The sequence below is a fragment of the Oncorhynchus mykiss genome, chromosome 14, assembly GCF_057628025.1.
Source record: "Oncorhynchus mykiss isolate SJ-2025 chromosome 14, ASM5762802v1, whole genome shotgun sequence".
NCBI classification, from domain to species: domain Eukaryota; kingdom Metazoa; phylum Chordata; class Actinopteri; order Salmoniformes; family Salmonidae; genus Oncorhynchus; species Oncorhynchus mykiss.
The window spans coordinates 31,507,834-31,528,610 of record NC_143035.1 but is presented as its reverse complement, the minus strand read 5'-3'; the positions used below and the strand labels follow the sequence as shown (position 1 = coordinate 31,528,610).

The 20,777-nt window shown below is 47.1% G+C and overlaps 1 protein-coding gene across 1 annotated transcript in view; it reads right to left on the bottom strand.

Annotated features, from left to right (window-relative positions):
- stag2b (stromal antigen 2b) overlaps nt 1-20,777 on the bottom strand; it is a 50,783-nt gene that overhangs the window by 9,593 nt on the left and 20,413 nt on the right. The window contains exons 18-30 of the mRNA XM_090198716.1: nt 9,277-9,480; nt 7,231-7,301; nt 6,825-6,993; nt 6,557-6,649; nt 6,112-6,286; nt 5,739-5,878; nt 5,313-5,414; nt 4,650-4,798; nt 4,262-4,390; nt 3,130-3,356; nt 2,783-3,035; nt 2,588-2,695; nt 2,165-2,291 (exon numbers count right to left, since the gene is read on the bottom strand). Coding sequence (XP_090054842.1) covers nt 2,165-2,291; nt 2,588-2,695; nt 2,783-3,035; nt 3,130-3,356; nt 4,262-4,390; nt 4,650-4,798; nt 5,313-5,414; nt 5,739-5,878; nt 6,112-6,286; nt 6,557-6,649; nt 6,825-6,993; nt 7,231-7,301; nt 9,277-9,480 — 1,947 coding nt within the window. The remainder of the gene's footprint in view (nt 1-2,164; nt 2,292-2,587; nt 2,696-2,782; nt 3,036-3,129; nt 3,357-4,261; nt 4,391-4,649; nt 4,799-5,312; nt 5,415-5,738; nt 5,879-6,111; nt 6,287-6,556; nt 6,650-6,824; nt 6,994-7,230; nt 7,302-9,276; nt 9,481-20,777) is intronic.

Sequence of the window (20,777 nt, the reverse complement as noted above, 5' to 3'; positions counted from 1 at the left end):
TATAAAACTGTATTTTTTTGTGAAGAATCAACAACAAGTGGGACACAATCATGAAGTGGAACGACATTTATTGGATATTTCAAACTTTTTTAACAAATCAAAAACTGAAAAATTGGACGTGCAAAATTATTCAGCCCCCTTAAGTTAATACTTTTGCTGCGATTACAGCTGTAAGTCGCTTGGGGTATGTCTCTATCAGTTTTGCACATCGAGAGACTGAAATTTTTTTCCATTCCTCCTTGCAAAACAGCTCGAGCTCATTGAGGTTAGATGGAGAGCATTTGTGAACAGCAGTTTTCAGTTCTTTCCACAGATTCTCAATTGGATTCAGGTCTGGACTTTGACTTGGCCATTCTAACACCTGGATATGTTTATTTTTGAACCATTCCATTGTAGATTTTGCTTTATGTTTTGGATCATTGTCTTGTTGAAAGACACATCTCCGTCCCAGTCTCAGGTCTTTTGCAGACTCCATCAGGTTCTCTTCCAGAATGGTCCTGTATTTGGCTCCATCCATCTTCCCATCAATTTTAACCATCTTCCCTGTCCCTGCTGAAGAAAAGCAGGCCCAAACCATGATGCTGCCACCACCATGTTTGACAGTGGGGATGGTGTGTTCAGTGTGATGAGCTGTGTTGCTTTTACGCCAAACATAACGTTTTGCATTGTTGCCAAAAAGTTCAATTTTGGTTTCATCTGACCAGAGCACCTTCTTCCACATGTTTGGTGTGTCTCCCAGGTGGCTTATGGCAAACTTTAAACAACACTTTTTATGGATATCTTTAAGAAATGGCTTTCTTCTTGCCACTCTTCCATAAAGGCCAGATTTGTGCAATATACAACTGATTGTTGTCCTATGGACAGAGTCTCCCACCTCAGCTGTAGATCTCTGCAGTTCATCCAGAGTGATCATGGGCCTCTTGGCTGCATCTCTGATCAGTCTTCTCCTTGTATGAGCTGAAAGTTTAGAGGGACGGCCAGGTCTTGGTAGATTTGCAGTGGTCTGATACTCCTTCCATTTCAAAACTATCGCTTGCACAGTGCTCCTTGGGATGTTTAAAGCTTGGGAAATCTTTTTGTATCCAAATCCGGCTTTAAACTTATTCACAACGGTATCTCGGACCTGCCTGGTGTGTTCCTTGTTCTTCATGATGCTCTCTGCGCTTTTAACGGACCTCTGAGACTATCACAGTGCAGGTGCATTTATACGGAGACTTGATTACACACAGGTGGATTGTATTTATCATCATTAGTCATTTAGGTCAACATTGGATCATTCAGAGATCCTCACTGAACTTCTGGAGAGAGTTTGCTTCTGAATAATTTTGCACGCCCAATTTTTCAGTTTTTGATTTGTTAAAAGAGTTTGAAATATCCAATAAATGTCGTTCCACTTCATGATTGTGTCCCACTTGTTGTTGATTCTTCACAAAAAAATACAGTTTTATATCTTTATGTTTGAAGCCTGAAATGTGGCAAAAGGTCGCAAAGTTCAAGGGGGCCGAATACTTTCGCAAGGCACTGTATTTCAACTCTGTATGGCAAGCGTGAATGTCTGACTGAAGAGGTTGCTCTGAGCCACAGATCGTTGTAACTACTTTAAATTTACATCACATCATTGTTTTGGCGAGACAGCGTGCTATGGAGAATCCTCACGACCAAGTGAAGAAGTGAAGAATCTTGTAGTGTGTGACCTACCGTCCGTGCTACATGGTTCAGTGTGCGCACCACTACGTCGGGAGAACAATGACAAAAAACTACAGGAGAGATTCATGTGAGAGGTTTAGCGATGTTAGGATTTTTAAAGTCATGTAGTTTACACCCGGGTTAAAATGATGTTTGAGGTAGCTTATTGTAGAGAAATTAACATTAGATTCTCTGGCAACAGCTCTGATGGACATTCCTGCAGTCAACATGCCAATTGCACACTCCCTCAACTTGAGACAGCTGAGGCATTGTAGAAAATTACGGAACATTTCTGGGATCTTTTATTTTAGCTCATGAAACCAACATTCTACATGTTGCTTTTATATTTTTTAAATATTTTTTTTAACAGGATATTTAGTGTTTCTTGACAGAAATCTTTGTGGATCACCACATAATTCGCTTGTAAAGGTTTTATAAACAAAATGCCATATTTGTAGTAAAAGGTCAAAGGTCTCACCAGGTCGATGTCCATGGTGTCAAAGTCCATGCCCTCGTTGAGGTCTTCCATACGACCCTCTGACGACATCATCACGTCCTCTACGATAGGCTCCTCATCCTCCTCCATCAGCCCTGTACCACGCCGACTACACACACACACACACACACCATAATTAGTACAAATGGTTAGTCCACAAAGAGATATGTTAAGGAAGTAGCTCTTACATGGCCTGTTGCAGGTTGGTCCTGAGCTCAGGGTTAGGGAGGGATGGGTGTGTGTTTGTGTGTGTATTCTTACATGGCCTGTTGCAGGTTGGTCCTGAGCTCAGGGTTAGGGAGGGATGGGTGTGTGTTTGTGTGTGTATTCTTACATGGCCTGTTGCAGGTTGGTCCTGAGCTCAGGGTTAGGGAGGGATGGGTATATGTGTGTATGTATTCTTACATGGCCTGTTGCAGGTTGGTTCTGAGCTTGGCGTAGTTCATGGCTCTCTCCTGCTGCTGACGAACCTCCTCCTGCTGCCTCTGAGCCAGCATCCACGTCACCTGGGTACTACAAACACAGACATCAGTAAGTTAAATAACCCCACTGGTGGTTCAGGTAGGTATACGTTGACAGAGAGAGGAGAAAGAATCTTACTTGTAGTCGATGGGTGTCTGGTGGAGTTGAGGGGTTTGGGGGAGTGTGTGAGGGTGAGGATGCTGCTGGGAGTCTGAAGGGAGGGCGTACACTCCCATGTAGCTGTCGTCTCTCCCCCGTTTGGCCTCCTCCCTCATGTCCCCTGGTCCTCTCATCATGGTAGAGGTGAGGTGGGGGGAGGGCATCATCACGGGCGTCTGCATGCTCTGGTGCTGCCACGACATATCTGCACTGCTGCTACTGCTCTCCTCAGCTAGACAGAACACACACTGTTAAACACACACACCACTCTAACATGGCCATGTAGTGACTACAGTCCGACTTCCAGACCCTGGTTCTGGAGCTACCTTCAGGGAGTTTCCTCTTAGCTGCAGCGACGGTAGCAGTGGGAGTAGCAGCCTTGGTCTTCTTGGATCTGACCGACGACCCTCTGGAGGAGTAGCCGGAGACAACAGACATGGTGTCATCGTCCCCGCCAGCCTGCAGGGAGTTCCTGTAGGAGATGAGCGGTAGCCAGCAGTCGTCTCTCTGGAGGGCCATCTGGAAGGTCATGAACCTCTCCAGATACATGTGACTACAGGGGAGACAGGAGAGATGTTACACACAAACACACACTGAACAAAACCATTAAACGCAACATAAAGTGTTCGTCCCAGGTTTCATGAGCTGAAATAAAAGATCCCAGAACAAAAAGCTTATTTCTCTCAAATTTGTTTACATTCCTGTTAGTGAGCATTTCTCTTTTTCCAAGATAATCCATCCACCTGACAGGTGTGGCATGTCAAGAAGCGGATTAAACAGCATGATCATTACACAGGTGCACCTTGTGCTGGGGACAGACTACTAAAATGTGCAGTTTTGTCAGAACACAATGCCACAGATGTCTCACGTTGAGGGAGCGTGTAATTGACATGCTGACTGCAGGAATGTCAACCAGAGCTGTTGCCAGAAAATTGAATTTCTCGAACATGTTATTTTCAAGAATTTGGCAGTATATCCAACTGGCCTCACAACAGCAGACACGTGTAACCACACCAGCCCAGAACCTCCACATCTGGCTTCTTCACCTGTGGGATCATCTGGGACCAGCCACCTGGACAGCTGATGAAACTGAGGAGTATTTCTGTCTGTAATAAAGCCCTTTTAATGGGAAAAACTCATTCTGACTAGCTGGGCCTGGCTCCCAAGGGGCCTCCCAGTCATGTGAAATCCATAGATTAGGGCCTCGTTTATTTCTTTAAATTGACAGATAACCTTATATGAACTGTAACTTTGAAATGGTTGTGTTTATATTTTTGTTCAGTATATATACATACACACAATTAAACAAAGTCATTTGGAAGGTCCTTATGGTCATGTGTCTGGGAGGGGACACAGTCCTCTTATCCTGCTTCATGACATTTCATACGAGTCATCACTTACAGACATCAGTTACCACACACACACGTGTCTGATTAGGAGGCAGAGGTGTGTACTCACACAGTCCTCTTGTCCTGCCTCATTAGTTTGGAGGAAAACTCAGAGAGGATGTCTAGGAAGGCCAGGTGAAGAGGAGGGTTGCCCTCTCCCTGTGGACTGGGCTCCTTAAACGCAAACTCTATACCATCCCTGGGGGGGAAGAGAGCGAGAGAGAAGAGGTAGGGAGAGGGGAGTGAGAGTAGAGGGAGACAATTTTAGATCAGAAAAATGGGAGGTATCTAACAGCATATGTAGATAGATAAATTAACTAGTCCTATACATAGCTCACATTCATCATATGTTAATCATGTTCAGTAATTCTAATCATATTAAAAAGCTGTCTTATATGCTGGTTATGTCAGTCTTGTGTACAATAAAGCTACGGAGAAAGAGATCAGAAGAGACTGACTTGTGCAGCATGGCGATAGCATCTCGCGTTTTGACCTGGTCCAGACCGAAGGTGAGAGAGAAACGTCTGGCCAGCTCCTTGATCCCACAGAACGCCGAGGACGAGCGGTCAAATCCTGTCCCCAACTCTGACAACATCTCATGGAACAACTGGAGGAGACGGGGCAGAGAGGGCAAGACGGGGCAGAGAGAGCAAGACGGGGGCAGAGAGGGCAAGACGGGGGCAGAGAGGGCAAGACGGGGGCAGAGAGGGCAAGACGGGGGCAGAGAGGGCAAGACGGGGGCAGAGAGGGCAAGACGGGGGCAGAGAGGGCAAGACGGGGGCAGAGAGGGCAAGACGGGGGCAGAGAGGGCAAGACGGGGGCAGAGAGGGCAAGACGGGGGCAGAGAGGGCAAGACGGGGGCAGAGAGGGCAAGACGGGGCAGAGAGGGCAAGAAGGGGCAGAGAGGGCAAGAAGGGGCAGAGAGGGCAAGAGGGGGCAGAGAGGGCAAGAGGGGGCAGAGAGGGCAAGAGGGGGCAGAGAGGGCAAGACGGGGAAGGGTGAATAAATGTGTGGAATAAAGACATGGTTCTTTCAATCTGATTGGTTCCACAAAGGCTGGCCTGCAGTCTGGAGATCAGGAGATCTAGCTTGACTAAAACAACAGTGTGTGTGTAACCCACCTGTTGTAGACTGAGGATGAGTGTCTTGGCACATTGGATCTTGTCTATCTGTCTGGTCTTTGACATGGTCTCCTTGATGATGTCACCATAGTCATTATAATACTAGAGAGAGGAAGACAGTTCAACCACAAGTCAGTCTCTCTTAAAGGGGAAAAAAAACAAGGACTTGTGATGATTTGCAACCAAGCCGTACATGGGATGACTCCGGTATTGATCTGGTGTTTAACGAGTGTCGTAGGCAAGGAGAAGTGATAACCATATCATCTATGGAACGGGCTTCCCTATTCAACTCAACGATGGCATACTGTGTGGGCTGATGACCATTCCGAGTGTATCCATGAGTTTAACAGTCAAATTGCCAGGGTTAGAGGTCCTTTCTAAAGAGCCTATTTCTCTGGTCCGTGTAAAGCGTTTCTCCATTCTCACCCTCATGTACTGCTTAAAGATGTCAGCGCCAGTGTTCATCTCTACTACGTTATAGATGATAAGTTTACAGTAGGCCGCCAGGAGGTTACGTCTCTTGTGAAGAGCTTCTATCTTCGCTGCCTCGTCATCCTGCTGGCCATCTGTAGATACAACAGATAAACAGTTACACAGCCAGTCACAGAGCTCTTATCTAGAGGTAAAGCCGGGCACACACACATCACAGGGCCAGACGGTAACGTCATTCACTTAGCAGGGTCTCCTTTGGCCATCGCTAACCAACAAGAGCTATTTTCAAGTGAAAATAAGCAACCTACTAGAAAAGACTGTAGCGGTATGTGTGGTTAGCAGTGTGTGTGGTTAGCAGTGTGTGTACCTGTGCTGCCGTTGTCATCGTCCTGGTCTATAAACACATGGTGCAGTATGAAGGACAGTAGTTCTGTCTGTAACGAGTCATCAGGACTGTAGACCAGCGGCTCCAGCTGCTCTCTGCCTCCCGATACCATCTGATGACTAAAGACCAGCAACACATCACACAGGATGGTGAACGCCTGGTGGAAAGAGAGCAGATGGACTGTTGGTTATCAGTGGTCTGCCTCCTGAGACCATCTGATGACTAAAGACCAGCAACACATCACACAGGATGGTGAACGCCTGGGAGAGAGAGAGGAGATGGACTGTTGGTTATCAGCGGTCTGCCTCCTTGGTCACGTCTTCCTCATCTCAATAGGGTGGCACAGGGATTCTGGGAATTTCAGGTTTGAAAATAACCAGATTTAAAATCAGTAGGACGTGAATAGCTGCTACAGGACAGTCAGTACCTGTTCCTTGACGGTTGTGTTGACGTTGGTGAGGTAACGTTGACACATCAGACAGAACATCCGCATCTGTTTCCTCAGGCTCACCAGCTCCTCCTACAAAAACAGGATTACGTGATCAACACACATCCTCCGAGATTACATACAACACGAGTGAACTGTCAACAGATCTGCTGTGTAAACCTTCACTGGCTCCCCAATGCCATTTTCCTAGCTACCAGATAACACACAAATGAATGAGAAGGTTCTGAGCTGCCAGCCAGCTGCATACCTTTCTGTGGCTGCCCTCCGAGACCTTGGCCAAGTACCACAGGACAACGTAGTGGGTACACTGTAGAGCATGGACCACTATCTGCTCTGGCATGTCTCCGTTCTCAATGCCCGTGTTGAGCAACTTGAAGTTACTGCTGAACAGGTCCCACTGGGACAGGTCATGGGCACTGGGGGAAGAGAGTTAAGAACGTCAGGAGCCAGAGACAGAGGACAGCGAGAGAAGAGAGACAGCGAGGAGGGCGAGACAGACAGCGAGACAGACAGAGACAGCGAGGAGGGAGACACAGACAGCGAGAGAAGAGAGACAGCGAGGAGGGAGACACAGACAGCGAGAGAAGAGAGACAGCGAGGAGGGAGAGACAGACAGCGAGAGAAGAGACAGCGAGAGACAGAGAGTTCTTTACTTGTGGAATGCTGTGATTCTCTTGAGAGTAGACAGGACCTGGTAGGCATCATCATCATCAGGCTCCTCACCCTAAACACAGAGACAGACCAGTGTCAACCACACACAGAGACAGACCAGTGTCAACCACACACAGAGACAGACCAGTGTCAGAATCAACCACACGCAGAGACAGACCAGTGTCAGAATCAACCACACACAAAGACAGACCAGTGTCAGTATCAACCACACAGACAGAGACAGACCAGTGTCAGTATCAACCACACAGACAGACAGACCAGTGTCAGAATCAACCACACAGACAGAGACAGACCAGTGTCAGAATCAATCACACACAGAGACAGACCAGTGTCAGTATCAACCACACAGAGACACACCAGTGTCAGTATCAACCACACACAGAGACACACCAGTGTCAGTATCAACCACACAGAGACACACCAGTGTCAGTATCAACCACACACAGAGACAGACCAGTGTCAGTATCAACCACACACAGAGACACACCAGTGTCAGTATCAACCACACACAGACACACCAGTGTCAGTATCAACCACACACAGAGACACACCAGTGTCAGTATCAACCACACAGAGACACACCAGTGTCAGTATCAACCACACACAGAGACAGACCAGTGTCAGTATCAACCACACAGAGACACACCAGTGTCAGTATCAACCACACAGAGACACACCAGTGTCAGTATCAACCACACACAGAGACACACCAGTGTCAGTATCAACCACACACAAACTGGTCCACTCCCCCTAATTTATGTAAAATGAAGACTGGTGGTAGAAAGTCCCTCTGGCCCAAACAGCTTTCTCACTCTGAGCGCTCTCCTCCAATCCCCTCTCACCCCTTGTAGGCAGTCCTTTAGCTGTCTGTTGATTGTGCACCGGTTCACTCTCCCATTCCCTCATCACTCCCCCTCTCACCCCCTGTAGGCAGTCCTTTAACTGTCTGTTGATTGTGCACCGGTTCACTCTCCCATTCCCTCATCCCTCCCCCTCTCACCCCTTGTAGGCAGTCCTTTAGCTGTCTGTTGATTGTGCACCGGTTCACTCTCCCATTCCCTCATCCCTCCCCCTCTCACCCCTTGTAGGCAGTCCTTTAACTGTCTGTTGATTGTGCACCGGTTCACTCTCCCATTCCCTCATCCCTCCCCCTCTCACCCCTTGTAGGCAGTCCTTTAGCTGTCTGTTGATTGTGCACCGGTTCACTCTCCCATTCCCTCATCCCTCCCCCTCTCACCCCTTGTAGGCAGTCCTTTAGCTGTCTGTTGATTGTGCACCGGTTCACTCTCCCATTCCCTCATCACTCCCCCTCTCACCCCTTGTAGGCAGTCCTTTAGCTGTCTGTTGATTGTGCACCGGTTCACTCTCCCATTCCCTCATCCCTCCCCCTCTCACCCCTTGTAGGCAGTCCTTTAACTGTCTGTTGATTGTGCACCGGTTCACTCTCCCATTCCCTCATCCCTCCCCCTCTCACCCCTTGTAGGCAGTCCTTTAGCTGTCTGTTGATTGTGCACCGGTTCACTCTCCCATTCCCTCATCACTCCCCCTCTCACCCCTTGTAGGCAGTCCTTTAACTGTCTGTTGATTGTGCACCGGTTCACTCTCCCATTCCCTCATCCCTCCCCCTCTCACCCCTTGTAGGCAGTCCTTTAGCTGTCTGTTGATTGTGCACCGGTTCACTCTCCCATTCCCTCATCCCTCCCCCTCTCACCCCCTGTAGGCAGTCCTTTAGCTGTCTGTTGATTGTGCACCGGTTCACTCTCCCATTCCCTCATCCCTCCCCCTCTCACCCCTTGTAGGCAGTCCTTTAGCTGTCTGTTGATTGTGCACCGGTTCACTCTCCCATTCCCTCATCCCTCCCCCTCTCACCTCTTGTAGGCAGTCCTTTAACTGTCTGTTGATTGTGCACCGGTTCACTCTCCCATTCCCTCATCCCTCCCCCTCTCACCCCTTGTAGGCAGTCCTTTAGCTGTCTGTTGATTGTGCACCGGTTCACTCTCCCATTCCCTCATCACTCCCCCTCTCACCTCTTGTAAGAAGTCTTCCAGCAGTCTGTTGAATTTGTCCACCATTTCATCCAGAAGCTGTGACCTGGCGATGTCCACTCTGTTAAAGATGGTGAACTCCTCGTTACAGAGAGCGTGGTAGGTCTTCGAGCATGCCTCCAGCACCTCTGTGTCTGTGTGTTTCTCCACGATCTCCCTGATCTGACGCAGCAACGCCTCCAAGTGCTAGAAGAAGAGGGAGGGAGTCGGGAAATATGTTTTAGAGACGTCTTGCAGTGTTATGCATTTGATATTTCACAGCTGTCATTGTACTGCACAGTGCTTTGAATTAGACTACAGTGTAGGGTCGGGGGTAGAGTTTGAATTAGACTACAGTGTAGGGTCGGGGGTTAGAGTTTGAATTAGACTACAGTGTAGGGTCGGGGGTAGAGTTTGAATTAGACTACAGTGTAGGGTCGGGGTTAGAGTTTGAATTAGACTAGTGTAGGGTCGGGGGGTAGAGTTTGAATTAGACTAGTGTAGGGTCGGGGGGTAGAGTTTGAATTAGACTAGTGTTGGGTCGGGGGTTAGAGATTGAATTAGACTACAGTGTAGGGTCGGGGGTTAGAGATTGAATTAGACTAGTGTTGGGTCGGGGGTGAGAGTTTGAATTAGACTAGTGTTGGGTCGGGGGTGAGAGTTTGAATTAGACTACAGTGTAGGGTCGGGGGTTAGAGATTGAATTAGACTAGTGTTGGGTCGGGGGATAGAGTTTGAATTAGACTAGTGTTGGGTCGGGGGTGAGAGTTTGAATTAGACTAGTGTAGGGTCGGGGGTTAGAGTTTGAATTAGACTACAGTGTAGGGTCGGGGTTTAGAGTTTGAATTAGACTACAGTGTTGGGGTCGGGGTTAGAGTTTGAATTAGACTAGTGTAGGGTCGGGGGGTAGAGTTTGAATTAGACTAGTGTAGGGTCGGGGGGTAGAGTTTGAATTAGACTAGTGTAGGGTCGGGGTTAGAGTTTGAATTAGACTAGTGTTGGGTCGGGGGTAGAGTTTGAATTAGACTACAGTGTAGGGTCGGGGGTTAGAGTTTGAATTAGACTACAGTGTAGGGTCGGGGGTTAGAGATTGAATTAGACTACAGTGTAGGGTCGGGGGTTAGAGATTGAATTAGACTACAGTGTTGGGTCGGGGGTAGAGTTTGAATTAGACTACAGTGTAGGGTCGGGGATAGAGATTGAATTAGACTACAGTGTAGGGTCGGGGGTAGAGTTTGAATTAGACTACAGTGTAGGGTCGGGGGTTAGAGATTGAATTAGACTACAGTGTAGGGTCGGGGATAGAGTTTGAATTAGACTAGTGTAGGGTCGGGGGTAGAGTTTGAATTAGACTAGTGTTGGGTCGGGGTTAGAGTTTGAATTAGACTACAGTGTTGGGTCGGGGGTAGAGTTTGAATTAGACTAGTGTAGGGTCGGGGGTAGAGTTTGAATTAGACTAGTGTAGGGTCGGGGGTAGAGTTTGAATTAGACTAGTGTAGGGTCGGGGGGTAGAGTTTGAATTAGACTAGTGTAGGGTCGGGGGTAGAGTTTGAATTAGACTACAGTGTAGGGTCGGGGTTAGAGTTTGAATTAGACTAGTGTTGGGTCGGGGATAGAGTTTGAATTAGACTACAGTGTAGGGTCGGGGGTTAGAGATTGAATTAGACTACAGTGTAGGGTCGGGGGTTAGAGTTTGAATTAGACTAGTGTAGGGTCGGGGGTTAGAGATTGAATTAGACTACAGTGTAGGGTCGGGGGTTAGAGATTGAATTAGACTACAGTGTAGGGTCGGGGGTTAGAGATTGAATTAGACTACAGTGTAGGGTCGGGGGTTAGAGATTGAATTAGACTACAGTGTAGGGTCGGGGGTTAGAGATTGAATTAGACGACAGTGTAGGGTCGGGGGTTAGAGATTGAATTAGACTACAGTGTAGGGTCGGGGGTTAGAGATTGAATTAGACTACAGTGTAGGGTCGGGGATAGAGTTTGAATTAGACTAGTGTAGGGTCGGGGGTTAGAGATTGAATTAGACTACAGTGTAGGGTCGGGGGTTAGAGATTGAATTAGACTACAGTGTAGGGTCGGGGGTTAGAGATTGAATTAGACTACAGTGTAGGGTCGGGGGTTAGAGTTTGAATTAGACTAGTGTTGGGTCGGGGGTTAGAGTTTGAATTAGACTAGTGTTGGGTCGGGGGTTAGAGTTTGAATTAGACTACAGTGTAGGGTCGGGGGTTAGAGTTTGAATTAGACTAGTGTTGGGTCGGGGGTTAGAGTTTGAATTAGACTACAGTGTAGGGTCGGGGGTAGAGTTTGAATTAGACTACAGTGTTGGGTCGGGGGTTAGAGTTTGAATTCGACTAGTGTTGGGTCGGGGGTTAGAGTTTGAATTAGACTAGTGTAGGGTCGGGGGTTAGAGATTGAATTAGACTACAGTGTAGGGTCGGGGGTAGAGTTTGAATTAGACTACAGTGTTGGGTCGGGGGTAGAGTTTGAATTAGACTACAGTGTAGGGTCGGGGTTAGAGTTTGAATTAGACTAGTGTTGGGTCAGGGGTTAGAGTTTGAATTAGACTACAGTGTAGGGTCGGGGGTAGAGTTTGAATTAGACTACAGTGTAGGATCGGGGTTAGAGTTTGAATTAGACTAGTGTTGGGTCAGGGGTTAGAGTTTGAATTAGACTACAGTGTAGGGTCGGGGGTAGAGTTTGAATTAGACTACAGTGTAGGGTCGGGGTTAGAGTTTGAATTAGACTAGTGTTGGGTCAGGGGTTAGAGTTTGAATTAGACTAGTGTAGGGTCGGGGGTAGAGTTTGAATTAGACTACAGTGTAGGGTCGGGGGTTAGAGTTTGAATTAGACTAGTGTTGGGTCGGGGGTTAGAGTTTGAATTAGACTAGTGTTGGGTCGGGGGTAGAGTTTGAATTAGACAAGTGTAGGGTCGGGGGTAGAGTTTGAATTAGACTAGTGTAGGGTCGGGGGTAGAGTTTGAATTAGACTACAGTGTAGGGTCGGGGGTAGAGTTTGAATTAGACTAGTGTAGGGTCGGGGGTAGAGTTTGAATTAGACAAGTGTAGGGTCGGGGGTAGAGTTTGAATTAGACAAGTGTAGGGTCGGGGGTAGAGTTTGAATTAGACAAGTGTAGGGTCGGGGGTAGAGTTTGAATTAGACAAGTGTAGGGTCGGGGGTAGAGTTTGAATTAGACAAGTGTAGGGTCGGGGGTAGAGTTTGAATTAGACTACAGTGTAGGGTCGGGGGTAGAGTTTGAATTAGACAAGTGTAGGGTCGGGGGTAGAGTTTGAATTAGACTAGTGTAGGGTCGGGGGTAGAGTTTGAATTAGACTAGTGTAGGGTCGGGGGTAGAGTTTGAATTAGACTACAGTGTTGGGTCGGGATAGAGTTTGAATTAGACTACAGTGTAGGGTCGGGGGTTAGAGTTTGAATTAGACTACAGTGTAGGGTCGGGGATAGAGTTTGAATTAGACTACAGTGTAGGGTCGGGGATAGAGTTTGAATTAGACTACAGTGTAGGGTCGGGGATAGAGTTTGAATTAGACTACAGTGTAGGGTCGGGGGTTAGAGTTTGAATTAGACTAGTGTAGGGTCGGGGGTAGAGTTTGAATTAGACTAGTGTAGGGTCGGGGGTAGAGTTTGAATTAGACTAGTGTAGGGTCGGGGGTAGAGTTTGAATTAGACTACAGTGTTGGGTCGGGGGTTAGAGTTTGAATTAGACTAGTGTAGGGTCGGGGGTAGAGTTTGAATTAGACTAGTGTAGGGTCGGGGGTAGAGTTTGAATTAGACTACAGTGTAGGGTCGGGGGGTAGAGTTTGAATTAGACTACAGTGTAGGGTCGGGGGTAGAGTTTGAATTAGACTAGTGTAGGGTCGGGGTTAGAGTTTGAATTAGACTACAGTGTAGGGTCGGGGGGTAGAGTTTGAATTAGACTACAGTGTAGGGTCGGGGGTAGAGTTTGAATTAGACTAGTGTAGGGTCGGGGGTTAGAGTTTGAATTAGACAAGTGTAGGGTCGGGGGTTAGAGTTTGAATTAGACTACAGTGTAGGGTCGGGGGTAGAGTTTGAATTAGACTACAGTGTTGGGTCGGGGGTTAGAGTTTGAATTAGACTAGTGTAGGGTCGGGGGTAGAGTTTGAATTAGACTAGTGTAGGGTCGGGGGTAGAGTTTGAATTAGACTACAGTGTAGGGTCGGGGGGTAGAGTTTGAATTAGACTACAGTGTAGGGTCGGGGGTAGAGTTTGAATTAGACTAGTGTAGGGTCGGGGTTAGAGTTTGAATTAGACTACAGTGTAGGGTCGGGGGGTAGAGTTTGAATTAGACTACAGTGTAGGGTCGGGGGTAGAGTTTGAATTAGACAAGTGTAGGGTCGGGGGTAGAGTTTGAATTAGACTAGTGTAGGGTCGGGGGTAGAGTTTGAATTAGACTAGTGTAGGGTCGGGGGGTAGAGTTTGAATTAGACTAGTGTAGGGTCGGGGGTAGAGTTTGAATTAGACTACAGTGTAGGGTCGGGGGTTAGAGTTTGAATTAGACTACAGTGTAGGGTCGGGGATAGAGTTTGAATTAGACTACAGTGTAGGGTCGGGGATAGAGTTTGAATTAGACTACAGTGTAGGGTCGGGGATAGAGTTTGAATTAGACTACAGTGTAGGGTCGGGGGTTAGAGTTTGAATTAGACTAGTGTAGGGTCGGGGGTAGAGTTTGAATTAGACTAGTGTAGGGTCGGGGGTAGAGTTTGAATTAGACTAGTGTAGGGTCGGGGGTAGAGTTTGAATTAGACTACAGTGTTGGGTCGGGGGTTAGAGTTTGAATTAGACTAGTGTAGGGTCGGGGGTAGAGTTTGAATTAGACTAGTGTAGGGTCGGGGGTAGAGTTTGAATTAGACTACAGTGTAGGGTCGGGGGGTAGAGTTTGAATTAGACTACAGTGTAGGGTCGGGGGTAGAGTTTGAATTAGACTAGTGTAGGGTCGGGGTTAGAGTTTGAATTAGACTACAGTGTAGGGTCGGGGGGTAGAGTTTGAATTAGACTACAGTGTAGGGTCGGGGGTAGAGTTTGAATTAGACTAGTGTAGGGTCGGGGGTTAGAGTTTGAATTAGACAAGTGTAGGGTCGGGGGTTAGAGTTTGAATTAGACTACAGTGTAGGGTCGGGGGTAGAGTTTGAATTAGACTACAGTGTTGGGTCGGGGGTTAGAGTTTGAATTAGACTAGTGTAGGGTCGGGGGTAGAGTTTGAATTAGACTAGTGTAGGGTCGGGGGTAGAGTTTGAATTAGACTACAGTGTAGGGTCGGGGGGTAGAGTTTGAATTAGACTACAGTGTAGGGTCGGGGGTAGAGTTTGAATTAGACTAGTGTAGGGTCGGGGTTAGAGTTTGAATTAGACTACAGTGTAGGGTCGGGGGGTAGAGTTTGAATTAGACTACAGTGTAGGGTCGGGGGTAGAGTTTGAATTAGACTAGTGTAGGGTCGGGGGTTAGAGTTTGAATTAGACTAGTGTTGGGTCGGGGGGTAGAGTTTGAATTAGACTAGTGTTGGGTCGGGGGTTAGAGTTTGAATTAGACAAGTGTAGGGTCGGGGGTTAGAGTTTGAATTAGACTACAGTGTTGGGTCGGGGGTAGAGTTTGAATTAGACTACAGTGTTGGGTCGGGGGTAGAGTTTGAATTAGACTAGTGTAGGGTCGGGGGTTAGAGTTTGAATTAGACTAGTGTAGGGTCGGGGGTAGAGTTTGAATTAGACTACAGTGTAGGGTCGGGGTAGAGTTTCAATTAGACAAGTGTAGGGTCGGGGGTTAGAGTTTGAATTAGACTAGTGTAGGGTCGGGGGTTAGAGTTTGAATTAGACTAGTGTAGGGTCGGGGGTTAGAGTTTGAATTAGACTAGTGTAGGGTCGGGGGTTAGAGTTTGAATTAGACTAGTGTAGGGTCGGGGGTTAGAGTTTGAATTAGACAAGTGTAGGGTCGGGGGTTAGAGTTTGAATTAGACTAGTGTAGGGTCGGGGGTTAGAGTTTGAATTAGACTAGTGTTGGGTCGGGGGGTAGAGTTTGAATTAGACTAGTGTTGGGTCAGGGGTTAGAGTTTGAATTAGACTAGTGTAGGGTCGGGGGTAGAGTTTGAATTAGACTAAAGTGTAGGGTCGGGGGTAGAGTTTGAATTAGACTACAGTGTAGGGTCGGGGGTTAGAGTTTGAATTAGACTACAGTGTTGGGTCGGGGGTAGAGTTTGAATTAGACTAGTGTAGGGTCGGGGGGTAGAGTTTGAATTAGACTAGTGTAGGGTCGGGGGATAGAGTTTGAATTAGACAAGTGTAGGGTCGGGGGTTAGAGTTTGAATTAGACTAGTGTAGGGTCGGGGGTAGAGTTTGAATTAGACTACAGTGTAGGGTCGGGGGTAGAGTTTGAATTAGACAAGTGTAGGGTCGGGGGTTAGAGTTTGAATTAGACTAGTGTAGGGTCGGGGGTTAGAGTTTGAATTAGACTAGTGTAAGGTCGGGGGTTAGAGTTTGAATTAGACTAGTCTAGGGTCGGGGGTTAGAGTTTGAATTAGACTAGTGTAGGGTCGGGGGTTAGAGTTTGAATTAGACAAGTGTAGGGTCGGGGGGTAGAGTTTGAATTAGACTAGTGTTGGGTCAGGGGTTAGAGTTTGAATTAGACTAGTGTAGGGTCGGGGGTAGAGTTTGAATTAGACTACAGTGTAGGGTCGGGGGTAGAGTTTGAATTAGACTACAGTGTAGGGTCGGGGGTAGAGTTTGAATTAGACTAGTGTAGGGTCGGGGGTAGAGTTTGAATTAGACTACAGTGTAGGGTCGGGGGTTAGAGTTTGAATTAGACTAGTGTAGGGTCGGGGGTTAGAGTTTGAATTAGACTACAGTGTAGGGTCGGGGGTAGAGTTTGAATTAGACTCCAGTGCAGGGTCGGGGGTTAGAGTTTGAATTAGACTATTGTAGGGTCGGGGATAGAGTTTGAATTAGACTACAGTGTAGGGTCGGGGTTAGAGTTTGAATTAGACTAGTGTTGGGTCGGGGGTAGAGTTTGAATTAGACTAGTGTTGGGTCGGGGGTAGAGTTTGAATTAGACTAGTGTTGGGTCGGGGTTAGAGTTTGAATTAGACTAGTGTAGGGTCGGGGGTAGAGTTTGAATTAGACTAGTGTTGGGTCGGGGTTAGAGTTTGAATTAGACTAGTGTAGGGTCGGGGGTAGAGTTTGAATTAGACTAGTGTAGGGTCGGGGGATAGAGTTTGAATTAGACTAAAGTGTAGGGTCGGGGATAGAGTTTGAATTAGACTAGTGTAGGGTCGGGGGGTAGAGTTTGAATTAGACTACAGTGTAGGGTCGGGGGGTAGAGTTTGAATTAGACTAGTGTAGGGTCGGGGGATAGAGTTTGAATTAGACTAGTGTAGGGTCGGGGGATAGAGTTTGAATTAGACTACAGTGTAGGGTCGGGGGTTAGAGTTTGAATTAGACTAGTGTAGGGTCGGGGGATAGAGTTTGAATTAGACTAAAGTGTAGGGTCGGGGGTTAGAGTTTGAATTAGACTACAGTGTTGGGTCGGGGTTAGAGTTTGAATTAGACTACTGTAGGGTCGGGGGTTAGAGTTTGAATTAGACTAGTGTAGGGTCAGGGGTTAGAGTTTGAATTAGACTAGTGTTGGGTCGGGGATAGAGTTTGAATTAGACTACAGTGTAGGGACGGGGGTAGAGTTTGAATTAGACTAGTGTAGGGTCGGGGGTTAGAGTTTGAATTAGACTAGTGTAGGGTCGGGGGTTAGAGTTTGAATTAGACTAGTGTAGGGTCGGGGGTTAGAGTTTGAATTAGACAAGTGTAGGGTCGGGGGTTAGAGTTTGAATTAGACTAGTGTAGGGTCGGGGGTTAGAGTTTGAATTAGACTAGTGTTGGGTCGGGGGGTAGAGTTTGAATTAGACTAGTGTTGGGTCAGGGGTTAGAGTTTGAATTAGACTAGTGTAGGGTCGGGGGTAGAGTTTGAATTAGACTACAGTGTAGGGTCGGGGGTAGAGTTTGAATTAGACTACAGTGTAGGGTCGGGGGTAGAGTTTGAATTAGACTAGTGTAGGGTCGGGGGTTAGAGTTTGAATTAGACTAGTGTAGGGTCGGGGGTTAGAGTTTGAATTAGACTAGTGTAGGGTCGGGGGTTAGAGTTTGAATTAGACTACAGTGTAGGGTCGGGGGTAGAGTTTGAATTAGACTCCAGTGCAGGGTCGGGGGTTAGAGTTTTAATTAGACTAGTGTAGGGTCGGGGATAGAGTTTGAATTAGACTACAGTGTAGGGTCGGGGGATAGAGTTTGAATTAGACTAGTGTTGGGTCGGGGGTAGAGTTTGAATTAGACTATTGTAGGGTCGGGGATAGAGTTTGAATTAGACTACAGTGTAGGGTCGGGGTTAGAGTTTGAATTAGACTAGTGTTGGGTCGGGGGTAGAGTTTGAATTAGACTAGTGTTGGGTCGGGGGTAGAGTTTGAATTAGACTAGTGTTGGGTCGGGGTTAGAGTTTGAATTAGACTAGTGTAGGGTCGGGGGTAGAGTTTGAATTAGACTATTGTTGGGTCGGGGTTAGAGTTTGAATTAGACTAGTGTTGGGTCGGGGGTAGAGTTTGAATTAGACTACAGTGTAGGGTCGGGGATAGAGTTTGAATTAGACTACAGTGTAGGGTCGGGGATAGAGTTTGAATTAGACTACAGTGTAGGGTCGGGGGGTAGAGTTTGAAATAGACTACAGTGTAGGGTCGGGGGGTAGAGTTTGAATTAGACTAGTGTAGGGTCGGGGGTTAGAGTTTGAATTAGACTACAGTGTAGGGTCGGGGATAGAGTTTGAATTAGACTAGTGTTGGGTCGGGGGTAGAGTTTGAATTAGACTACAGTGTAGGGTCGGGGATAGAGTTTGAATTAGACTACAGTGTAGGGTCGGGGATAGAGTTTGAATTAGACTACAGTGTAGGGTCGGGGGGTAGAGTTTGAAATAGACTACAGTGTAGGGTCGGGGGGTAGAGTTTGAATTAGACTAGTGTAGGGTCGGGGGATAGAGTTTGAATTAGACTAAAGTGTAGGGTCGGGGATAGAGTTTGAATAAGACTACAGTGTAGGGTCGGGGGGTAGAGTTTGAATTAGACTACAGTGTAGGGTCGGGGATAGAGTTTGAATTAGACTACAGTGTAGGGTCGTGGGGTAGAGTTTGAATTAGACTACAGTGTAGGGTCGGGGATAGAGTTTGAATTAGACTACAGTGTAGGGTCGGGGGGTAGAGTTTGAATTAGACTACAGTGTAGGGTCGGGGGGTAGAGTTTGAATTAGACTAGTGTAGGGTCGGGGGATAGAGTTTGAATTAGACTAGTGTAGGGTCGGGGGATAGAGTTTGAATTAGACTAAAGTGTAGGGTCGGGGGTTAGAGTTTGAATTAGACTACAGTGTAGGGTCGGGGGTTAGAGTTTGAATTAGACTAGTGTAGGGTCGGGGGTAGAGTTTGAATTAGACTAGTGTAGGGTCGGGGGTAGAGTTTGAATTAGACTAGTGTAGGGTCGGGGGTAGAGTTTGAATTAGACTACAGTGTTGGGTCGGGGGTTAGAGTTTGAATTAGACTAGTGTAGGGTCGGGGGTAGAGTTTGAATTAGACTAGTGTAGGGTCGGGGGTAGAGTTTGAATTAGACTACAGTGTAGGGTCGGGGGGTAGAGTTTGAATTAGACTACAGTGTAGGGTCGGGGGTAGAGTTTGAATTAGACTAGTGTAGGGTCGGGGTTAGAGTTTGAATTAGACTACAGTGTAGGGTCGGGGGGTAGAGTTTGAATTAGACTACAGTGTAGGGTCGGGGGTAGAGTTTGAATTAGACTAGTGTAGGGTCGGGGGTTAGAGTTTGAATTAGACAAGTGTAGGGTCGGGGGTTAGAGTTTGAATTAGACTACAGTGTAGGGTCGGGGGTAGAGTTTGAATTAGACTAGTGTAGGGTCGGGGATAGAGTTTGAATTAGACTAGTGTAGGGTCGGGGGTAGAGTTTGAATTAGACTACAGTGTAGGGTCGGGGGGTAGAGTTTGAATTAGACTACAGTGTAGGGTCGGGGGTAGAGTTTGAATTAGACTAGTGTAGGGTCGGGGTTAGAGTTTGAATTAGACTACAGTGTAGGGTCGGGGGGTAGAGTTTGAATTAGACTACAGTGTAGGGTCGGGGGTAGAGTTTGAATTAGACTAGTGTAGGGTCGGGGGTTAGAGTTTGAATTAGACTAGTGTTGGGTCGGGGGGTAGAGTTTGAATTAGACTAGTGTTGGGTCGGGGGTTAGAGTTTGAATTAGACAAGTGTAGGGTCGGGGGTTAGAGTTTGAATTAGACTACAGTGTTGGGTCGGGGGTAGAGTTTGAATTAGACTACAGTGTTGGGTCGGGGGTAGAGTTTGAATTAGACTAGTGTAGGGTCGGGGGTTAGAGTTTGAATTAGACTAGTGTAGGGTCGGGGGTAGAGTTTGAATTAGACTACAGTGTAGGGTCGGGGTAGAGTTTCAATTAGACAAGTGTAGGGTCGGGGGTTAGAGTTTGAATTAGACTAGTGTAGGGTCGGGGGTTAGAGTTTGAATTAGACTAGTGTAGGGTCGGGGGTTAGAGTTTGAATTAGACTAGTGTAGGGTCGGGGGTTAGAGTTTGAATTAGACTAGTGTAGGGTCGGGGGTTAGAGTTTGAATTAGACAAGTGTAGGGTCGGGGGTTAGAGTTTGAATTAGACTAGTGTAGGGTCGGGGGTTAGAGTTTGAATTAGACTAGTGTAGGGTCGGGGGTAGAGTTTGAATTAGACTAAAGTGTAGGGTCGGGGGTAGAGTTTGAATTAGACTACAGTGTAGGGTCGGGGGTTAGAGTTTGAATTAGACTACAGTGTAGGGTCGGGGATAGAGTTTGAATTAGACTACAGTGTTGGGTCGGGGGTAGAGTTTGAATTAGACTAGTGTAGGGTCGGGGGGTAGAGTTTGAATTAGACTAGTGTAGGGTCGGGGGATAGAGTTTGAATTAGACAAGTGTAGGGTCGGGGGTTAGAGTTTGAATTAGACTAGTGTAGGGTCGGGGGATAGAGTTTGAATTAGACTAAAGTGTAGGGTCGGGGGTAGAGTTTGAATTAGACAAGTGTAGGGTCGGGGGTTAGAGTTTGAATTAGACTAGTGTAGGGTCGGGGGTTAGAGTTTGAATTAGACTAGTGTAAGGTCGGGGGTTAGAGTTTGAATTAGACTAGTCTAGGGTCGGGGGTTAGAGTTTGAATTAGACTAGTGTAGGGTCGGGGGTTAGAGTTTGAATTAGACAAGTGTAGGGTCGGGGGGTAGAGTTTGAATTAGACTAGTGTTGGGTCAGGGGTTAGAGTTTGAATTAGACTAGTGTAGGGTCGGGGGTAGAGTTTGAATTAGACTACAGTGTAGGGTCGGGGGTAGAGTTTGAATTAGACTACAGTGTAGGGTCGGGGGTAGAGTTTGAATTAGACTAGTGTAGGGTCGGGGGTAGAGTTTGAATTAGACTACAGTGT